General features: G+C 51.3%; 1 protein-coding gene across 2 annotated transcripts in view; it reads right to left on the bottom strand.

Moving 5' to 3' along the window:
- Positions 1 to 4,809: 4,809 nt before the first annotated feature.
- The window catches only part of FARP2 (FERM, ARH/RhoGEF and pleckstrin domain protein 2), an 82,139-nt gene continuing 77,506 nt past the window's right edge, over positions 4,810 to 9,442 (bottom strand). For both annotated transcript variants that reach the window (XM_059822493.1, XM_059822494.1), the window contains exons 25-27: positions 7,479 to 7,586; positions 6,531 to 6,682; positions 4,810 to 5,038 (exon numbers count right to left, since the gene is read on the bottom strand). In XM_059822493.1, the coding sequence (XP_059678476.1) occupies positions 4,948 to 5,038; positions 6,531 to 6,682; positions 7,479 to 7,586 (351 nt within the window). In that variant the 3' untranslated portion in view covers positions 4,810 to 4,947. The remainder of the gene's footprint in view (positions 5,039 to 6,530; positions 6,683 to 7,478; positions 7,587 to 9,442) is intronic.

Raw genomic sequence — 9,442 nt, 5'->3', positions numbered from 1 at the left:
CCCCTTTACCTACTTTTCGTGCAGGGAGAGGATACAGCAAAAGGCCCACTACGTTAGTCCTCTCTGCTGGTACACCCTGGTGTTAAGGGAGGTACGTGCTGTTTGCAAAAGCGTGGCTGTGCTCTGGAGAATACGTCGGTGCCGTTTTTGCTGGAGTCTCTATTGATGCACAGTATTTAGACCCAGGGTTGACCGTAAAAGCTGACAACAGCATAGCGCTGCCTTCATCTTTCTCCCTTTGCAGTTCTGAGTGTGACTGGGCGGTGGCACAGGCTGCCCGGAGAGCTTGTGGAGTCTCCAACCCTGGTGATGATCAAAACCTGTCCGGATGCGGTCCTGGGCAACCGGCTCTGGGTGGCCCTGCTTGAGCCGGGAGGGGGGGTGCACCAGCCGCCCTCCCGAGGTCCCTGCCAACCGCACCCAGGCTGTGAGCCTGCGATCTCGGTTCCAGGATAAACACTTTGGAGACTCCACTTCATGCGTGTGTTTAAAACCTTGTGTATGACTGTCCTTCCCTAAGCAGAAGCACCAAGGTGAATGCGGTTGGTTCTGTGCTCAAGCTGTGCAGTACTGTCCCAGCTATTTTCTCCCTGGAGCCAAAAAGAGAGACTGACAAATGTTCTTCTGACCGTGCTTTTTTGGGAGTTTTGTTAAATGCCGCGTGCTCACACTCACCTCTGCTCAGCAGACTGGTGACAGGACCGTGGTGATGGTGTGTCCTTTCTCATCTGCAGCCGAAGCGGGGAAGGGTTTAGCGCAGCACTTTGGGGAGAAGCCAGAAGGTGAGCATGCGGAGCGCTGCGGATGGGCGCAGCTTCTATTTTGTGTGGGTGACTCAAAGTCTGCCTTACAAAATGAACGCTCTGACAATTAACGTTCCCGACTGTCAGACTCTCTAACCCTTCACAACAGAGCGCTTCGCTGTGTGCCAGCAGTGCTCCGCTTGCACCCGGGTGGTACGAGTGCAGCCGGATGCTGAACGTGTATGTGCCCGTGGCTGACACTTCAGCAGAGCTCAAGCTGTGGTGATGTCGCCAATATGAAAGAGGGATGTGAATTACCTGGTGTAACGGGAGTCGCTCCTGTAACCGGGGGAGATGCGGGGAGCGGTCACCAGAACAGCTCCAATACGTTGCGTTAAACATGCGGCAGGGAACTACTGCAAAAACTTACTTGTTCTGGGTTTTTAAGCAACGAAGCAGGACTCACACCGAGTGAGGGACAGCCAGCCAGTCCTGCGGGAAGCAGGGAAAACTGGTAGCATTTACCAGAAACGATGGCTTTTTGAAATGAAACGAGACCACGGATATTAAGCCATGAGGTCCCAAGAGCATGGGTTCGTCTCTCCCTTAACGTACATCCTGCCAGCGAGAAACTAATGGTTAAGGACTAATTGTATTCTGTTCTTTCCTAGTGCTCTTGTTAAGGAAACTGCTCATCGTAGCAAAGACAAAAAAAATACTCCTGTAGAGTTCTGGTAAAGTAAAAATGCTACACGGGGTATTTCACAAAAGAACTGATACGCCACTGAAATCCTCGTCAGTTTGAAAGCTTGCGGAGGTAAGCAGTTTTGCCAGGAATAGTGAAGTTTCTCACTTTTATAGCCTGTGCTCCTGCATTTTAAACGCAGAGACATTTCGGCTTGGTATTCTTCACCCAAGAAGGGACTTTCGCTGCCTGCTGTCCTCGGTTTCTGGTCAGCTAGCACCAGAGGCTCCTCTTCCAGGGCCCATACCTCAGCCACCATAGATGAGAGCGCACGCATCCTCAAGACATGAAGTACTGAGCTGCAGGTTACGTGCGTAAGCAAGTCAAGGATCATCCGCTCCTCAACCACCCAAAAAATCTTAAGGAAGGACTCCCGCTCACTGCATCTCTCCGGCAACAGGAGTTGTAACAGGACTATTCTGCTAACACGGAGGTGACGGGAGGATAAATAGAGCGGAGGTGTTCAAACAGCGTGGATTAGCCATGTGGGGATAACCTACCGCTCCCGTACTAACACCTCGAGGGTGTGTCCTTCCACCGCGCTCTTTGATCGTTTTCCTGAGTGCCAGAAGTCATTTCTTTGTGTTACAGGCTAAAGCAGCGTTTCCTACGATAAGAGACGGAAAAACAAGTGGGGCGGGAAGAGACTCCGCTGGAGCCTGCGAGGGAGCGTACAAAAGCCGAGCCTCTGCGCTGCTCGGTGAGGGCGAGGCTGGCTTGTGCAGGTCCTTCCGCCTCCTGGAACACCCAGTACGTGTCAGTCTGATCTTTAAGGCATGGTGCTAGGGCGATTGACAGCTGATTTATAGAGGTAATTTAGATGAAGTCAAGCTGATGTTAAGAGAGTAAGCTATTGCTGGCAGCTAGTTAAAAAAAAAAATATTAAAAACACCAGGGCCAAATACCAGGCTATTTCACCCCAGGTGGAAAACACTGCACCCTCTCTTGCACTGCGCTCGCAGAAACATGCGGTTCTCCTGCTCTTCTGTCCTCGTCTCTTCTGGTGGTTGGCCAGGTCTAACTTTCACAACACACATGCCAGAGCACGTGCACTGCCCTTCAACAAACACAGTTTGCTTTTGGGGACCCCAGTGCCTCTGCCCCAGGCACAGGCAGTCCCCAGCCTGTCCCCCAGAGGGTCCTTCGTCCCCCCATGCAAGACTTGGCATTTACCCTTGTTGAACGGTAATTCAATGTTGAATCAGGTGGTGTTGTCAGTCCCTTCCTCCCACCCTGCAGCTGCCCCCCCCGGCCTGGTGGCACTCCCAGGCCGCGTACGGGTGGCTCCGCCACCTCCTCCACGACATTCTGACCTGGTGCCATCTCTCTGCTGCGGGTGGAGCAGAGCTGCTGCTGGGTGAGCTGAGAATCACAGTCTCTGCAAACTACTGGGTAACTTGAACACTCTAAAAAAAATAGTTTCAATCCTGGCACTGGGAAGTCCTGCTACAGTAGGTAAGTGCAACGAAAGGTTGGGGTTAAGTGCGACAGCGACCCTGCTCCTCCTCTCTGCAACCTGTTCCTGCAGAGCTTCCCCGCAGGAGACCAGCAAAGGGCAGTAATTGCATAGGAGAGCGCTCGTGAAAGGAGAAAACACTCCTGCTAAGGGACTCCAGTATGTGACCGTGACAAGTAGCATGCAGGAAAACCGCTGAATGCAAAGACCCATTTTAATCAACAGCGTGAAACCTCTTCTCTCAGTTCCATGGAAAAGCAATGCTTCTGTGCAGATGCCGTCCATCTTCCCACGAGCGTGGCCGTGGATGGGGATGGCGAGCTCAGGAATAAGAGGCTGAGATAGTTTTATACCAAGATGCTATTTACTTTCAACAGTCATATACAGCTGCATTACAACGTATCTACTCAATCCACATGTATACACCTACAACAGTTAATTAAAAAAACCCCCTGACACTAATAAATTAAGTATATTTAACTTACACAGGACAATGGTCATTGTGACAGTGGTAGTGAAGGCTGGATCTGCAGTCACTCCTCTTCTCTAGGATGCAAATGCCAAGCGAGCTGTCTGGAAAATCCCCCTGGAATCCCCTCCCTGCAGTCCTCATCCCGCACAGGTTTTAGACCATAACCTGAAAGAACCTTGGAGAATGCACACGCTGGCCTCTGTACTTCCCGTTTTCACAGGGATCGCCACATTCTCCCATCCTCACAACATCCAACACCTTCCTTTTTCTTTCGCTACACCACTTTGTTGTTCCTTCTTTTAGTACACAAATACTTTTCTATCTAATATAAAAGCAGAGTCCCTAGAGCCCATCAAAGCCACGTCCAACAGCACTTTGTGGCACTTTTAGCTTATTATTTCAGTCCTTCCGTGGAGGCAACCAAAGGTGACAGCTTTACAAAAACAGAACAAACTGCAAACATTTCAGATTTAATACAGAGATTTAATAGAGTCCACAGACACTAATGCTCCATCTGGAATCCAGTGACTTTTGCACCTTCATGAGAAACGGAAGATGGATCCCACCCCAAAGTTAAAGGTAAGAATAGGGATTTTCAAAAGTCTTTGCGTGACAAAAGCACAAGCAACAAGTGACTTTCAGAGAAGCTTGTTCTCCTACATTGCTTAGATGCCTTGAAAACATCACCCGCAGCAGGGTGGAGAGTGTGTTTGCCATCCCATGCATTAAGCTGTGCCTACTACAGGATAAAGAAACTCTGGAGCCGTGATATGAGAACAGCCATTGACCCTCTCAGCATGCGCCACAGCAGAGTTCAGAGGAAAAACCATGCACCCTACCTGTACCAACCCACAATATACCGAAACCTCGACAGCTTAGCAGAGGTTCAGTCTTCCCGCTTCCCCTGGAAAAGTGCTGCCACGGCAGTTTCCAAAGAGCAGAGTCGTTCCACGAGAGCTGCGGTTTCTGTTCAAGATGAACTGCGTTTAAGCTAATGCATCTGTAGATGCCGTTAGTCTGAGACGACTGTGCCAGCAGGTTGACGTTAACAGCAGCAAGACAGCGGTCGTGTGGCCACGCACGCCGGGCATCAGGGGAAGGGAACTTCTGGCAGCCAGCAAAGCCCCGGCACCAGCAGCTGTGAGCCAACCGCCCCCCTGACAGCTGCTGGTTTTCTCCCGTATCTGCTGACCATCCGGTCAAAATGGAAAACCAAGGTGGCGTTTGCCCTCAGGGCAGGCAAGGCTGTTACTGTACAGGTACAACCGGAACAATAAACCTTCCACGATGTGTGTACACCGGAGCTCTGCGGTTGTTAGGATCTCTCTAAGTAGGTTCAACGGGAACAGACTCGACCCTCTTCCATACCCTTGGGAACGGATGTGATCCCCGTCTGCAACTCCCTTGCTCCCGCTTTCCATACCAGGTGGAAATGAGCCTCCTGGTTCTTGGCTTTATCAACTCCAGAGACTCCTCTTTCCACCTGCCTCGTTTGTCGATGGTTACGGCAGAGATCCAGCTCTGCCCCGCTTCAGTCTGTGTGACTGTCCTTCTCGTCCTTTGGAAGCAGCAGGCTCGACCTGGCTGGAGAGCTGGTGGCTCTCTTGATCACCTCCATCCACCTGGCAAGAAAGGACATGAGAAATGCTCACCCGCCTCACTCGCGGATGAGTCAGCTCGTCCTTCGGTTATGAGCTGTACCCCTTTCACCAAACCTCACAGAAGACCGTTTTCTACCTTTCTTTTACGATTCTTTTAGGAAATTAACTCTTCAAACGAATAGCCTGAGATGTGGGAACTACACTGCAGAACCTGGCTGCCTGTCCACGTCACAGCTCTACAGTGCTCTGAGCTCCAGAGAGCTTTTACGAGAGCGCACCGTATTCGCTTGTAAGTGTACAGAAAATCCTTACCAAGGAGGATGGGCTGAGAAAAACTTTCCTTAGCCAATGGATTGCTTTTCTTACAATAAATTACGGAACAGACTTGCTCATACGGAAGAAAGCAAAGCAACAGTGAAAAAAGCAAGACAAACATCCACTGTGAATTAAACATTTTTTCCTTGAAATCACTACGTGAGACCAGTGAATTAAAGAGCACAACTCTGCTGCTCGGGGAGCCGCTACGTACGTTGCTCGCAAGCGTGCGACACTCTCCCAAGGAAGGGGGAAGTACGTGCCACCTTCTCAATAAAACCGCACTCCGAAACAAGCACTACTGCCCTGCAGAACGCAATGCAAAGGTTTTCAACAGCTAACGTAATAGCAAAGTTTTGTACGTGATGCGTTTTAAACACGGTTCACTTTGGACCACGTGTGGGAGGCCCTAACAGCACTGCTAAACGTAATTACAGAGAAGGCAGTGAAGTGAAAAGCAGCCCTGCACTTGTAGCTCTCCGCCTTGCGTTACAACTCCTGTTTCCAGAGATTGAGAGGGGAAAAAAACCCTCAAAAGTATTCTTACCAGAACTCTCATTAACCTAGAAATCTGTCTCCCAAGAAATAGTGGGGTTGAGCGTCTCCCAGCCCTTCCACCCACGCTGCTCCCCGGCTCCGAGGAAGCCCCAGACTCCCAAGACAAAGCCGAGGCGACAGCTCGAGCTGTGACCGCCAGCTCTCCCCCACAAGGAGGATGGGGCTGGCAGAGGAGCGGTCTCCAAACATTATCGGTAGGAAGAGGAAGGGAACTTCCAAGTTCCAAGTGACTAGCGACAGGACAAGAAGAAATGGCCTCAAGTTGCACCAGGGGAGGTTTAGGCTGGATATTAGGAACAATTTCTTTACTGAGAGAGTGGTGAGACACTGGAATAAGCTGCCCAGGGAGGTGATGGAGTCACCATCACTGGAGGTGTTCAAGGAACGTGTGGACGTGGCACTGTGGGACATGGTTTAGTGGGCATGGGGGTGTTGGCTGATGGTTGGACTTGATGATCTTACAGGTCTTTTCCAACCGTAGTGATTCTGTGATTCTGATTCTGTGATTTATTACTGAGAATGTGCTGTAAGGTCACTCGGACTAGGAGGTAGCCAGGAAGAAAGAAAGGGCTCTGGATGATTAACCAGTGAGTTAACAGCGTGTTATACACCAAAACAGACAGAGAAAACAGAAAATTACCTCTCAAAGGTATATTTGCTCTCAGCCCTGAAGAAATACACATGGGACTTGAACTGCAGCTTGAAGACATAATCCTTCTGAATGCCGTCTGCCTCTACAGGGGAGCTGACTGCGTAGCCAAGCAGCGGGAGGCTGGCCAAGGGATAATCGTCCTGGAAGAGCCCAACAGCCCAGCCCTTAGTGCGAGGCATCCCCTGCCACGCGGTTCATCCCAGCGCGCACCACTCTTTTGTACGGTACAGGTAAGGTCTTCGTATTTTTGTTTAGGAGAGAAGGGTAGGAGGAGCAGCCTTCACCTTTCGCGAGGCCTCCGACAGCTTGTAACGAAGCCTTCCCCCGACTCCTTTCACTGTTTTTACGGAGTTATTTGCTTTATTCCCCTGCTCATTGCTGCCTCCTGGGCTCCCCCCATCCCCCTCCGCACCCTCCCTCTGGAACTCCAAGCACAGATCCGACACAGAAGTTAAAATAGCCCTCCCAAAAGCAAGGTGCCCTCAAGGCAAGAAGCCTGAATAAAATAAACATAGTTTATTGGGTTAATAACATGAAAAAGCACAGGTTGCACTGCAGCGCAGCTCGTTACCAAGCAGCCGCTGAATGCACCACGGGTGGAAAAATCCCCGATGCCTGTTCGTGCTGAAGCCCAGGAGGGAGAGGAACGGACAGAGACTGACCGAAGGCTGCCGACTCCCTCGCCTCCACCAGGCACCGCACGAGGAGACATCTTCCCCCTCGAAGGTCAGTACCGTTAACAGACTTGGAAATCCTGACAAAATGCTGCCAAGAGGGGCCCACGGCCTTACAGAGACTGGCTTCATTACGAACTACCTCCTCTTCCACTCGGTGCTCTCCCTCAAATAGCAGTGAGCTGCACCCGGAGCAGAAAGCCGAAGACCTCCAGGCTCCCCCCGACACCCCAAACGTGGTCCCTCAGCTACACTTGCTCACCTGGTGCGTTTTGTAGAAGAACAAGCAGAAGTTGGTGAAGACGACCCACAGTTTCTGCCAGCCATTGCTGTTCTTGAACTTCCTCAGCAAGTATCCGGAGAGCTGGTTCTAGCACAGAAGGAAAAAAAAACAACCAGCGTGAAACCACAGGTCGCTGTCCTTGCGAGAAAGCCGACCGCTGCCGCAGATAAAAACCTTGAGGCTGCCTGCTAGAACCGCTCCTGCGCTTGCTCCCCTGTTGTAAAAGGCCTCCCAGATATTTCACGTGCTGACTGACTGACTTTGTATCCTCACTAATTCACGGCTATCTTCTTACGAACAAATTAGTGATTTCTCTCCGCTAATTGCAAGCTCCCCTTTAGGTTTAAGCGCTCGCCGCATCTCGCTGCAGTGTCAGGCAGCACACAGGAGGGTGCTGCACCGACTCGTCCCTCCAGCGACCGCTCTCCTTTGCAGCCTACGATCAGGGGAACGGTGACAGCCACGAGGGCATCCACCCCTTCAGCCACCCTTTTCTACGTGCAGAAAACCCAGGTGGAACACAGTGCGTGAGAAGGAAAATAAAGCAGAAGAGGAGACAGAGGGTGCCAGAGCTGCGGACAAGCTACACGTGGCAGCCGTGCGAAGCCAAGCCCGACGCGGCAAGCGGAGAAGTTGAACATTGCCACCCTGGAGTCAGAGTCACCGAGCGCTTGTGCGGCGGGATAAGGAAACCTACGGCAGGGAACGACAGCAAACGGATTTTGTAATTAGAGAAAAAGAGAGGATACGCAACGGGATTACACAGAGTTTGGGGGAAGCATAAACAGGAGGAAATCCTGTATCAACAAGGCAACGTTACAACTCTGCCGCTGGCTGCCTGGGGCATCCTCACGGCAGCACACCTGGGCTCACCGAGCGATTACGAAGCGAGCAGCAGTACATTTTCCTCGGCATCCCATGGCTCCTCCCCACCAGTGCAGAACTTGAGAGGCATTTTTACCTGGATCATGCACAGGTAATCTGACAGGGATAGGCTCTGGTTCCGGTACCAACAAACATGGGTGATTGTGTTGGGCCGTTGGGCCTGGCCCAGCAAATAGCGAGGAGGAAGCTCTGGAGAAACAGCAAGAGAGCAGAAAACTGAGCGGAGAAAAGGGGGAGAGAAAGAGAAAAACAGAACATTAGGGTAAGAGAAGTGATGTGAGAAAGGTGTCTGTTAAAGGAAAATGGATCGTGAAAAAAATGATGGTATTAGTACATGGAACAGATCAAAGCGAGAGGGAGCTGCAAGAACTCACGCATTTAATCCCAGAGTCTGTAGCAGGGAGGTCTCGTTATCCGGGTACAGAACAGCGAGATGGTGCCTTTCACAAGGGTAGCGGCAGGGAAAGGCAGGCTTGTCCCCGCCGACAGAAACCACTTTCTTTGCCAGCTAAAGTGCCCAACTTCTGGACCCTAAGGCAAGGTAACATCTATAGGACTTCCTTTACTGAGCTGATTGATACGCTCTCTACATCACAAAAAGCTTCAGTGCCCGACTTCTAACTCCCTCCATTAAACAAAAAGTGCCTTAACAGCCGGGCAGGGAAAGTAGGAAGGTACAAATACACGGCTGCAGCACCCTGCCCCATTGCTGTTTGTCTAATCAGTGACCTCCTCCTTCTCTTCATGGTATTTAGGGTCCTTCCCACTTCTGGAAGTCTTCCGAGCATGCCAGCCTCCAGGAAGGTGTCCTACCCAACTGACCTTGCCAAACTGCCGCCTAAAGTGAAACCGTAGTGCCGGCGCAAGGAGCGCCGAACGGACATCTGTCTCGAAATCTGCAGGATTCGGTACCAAAACGTGCCACCAGTGCTGCATCAAGCCACGCCGAGAGGTAAGACCCGAGGTAACAGCAGCTCAGCGGGCACATAGTAAATCTCTGTTCAGCATAACGTGACACTGCCGTAAAAATGGCACTTCCTAGTGCTTGCCGCTCGCTG

The sequence above is a fragment of the Gavia stellata genome, chromosome 11, assembly GCF_030936135.1.
Source record: "Gavia stellata isolate bGavSte3 chromosome 11, bGavSte3.hap2, whole genome shotgun sequence".
Taxonomy (NCBI): Eukaryota; Metazoa; Chordata; class Aves; order Gaviiformes; family Gaviidae; genus Gavia; species Gavia stellata.
Note: the sequence above shows the minus strand (reverse complement) of the source record. Positions and strands in the feature narration are given on the sequence as shown.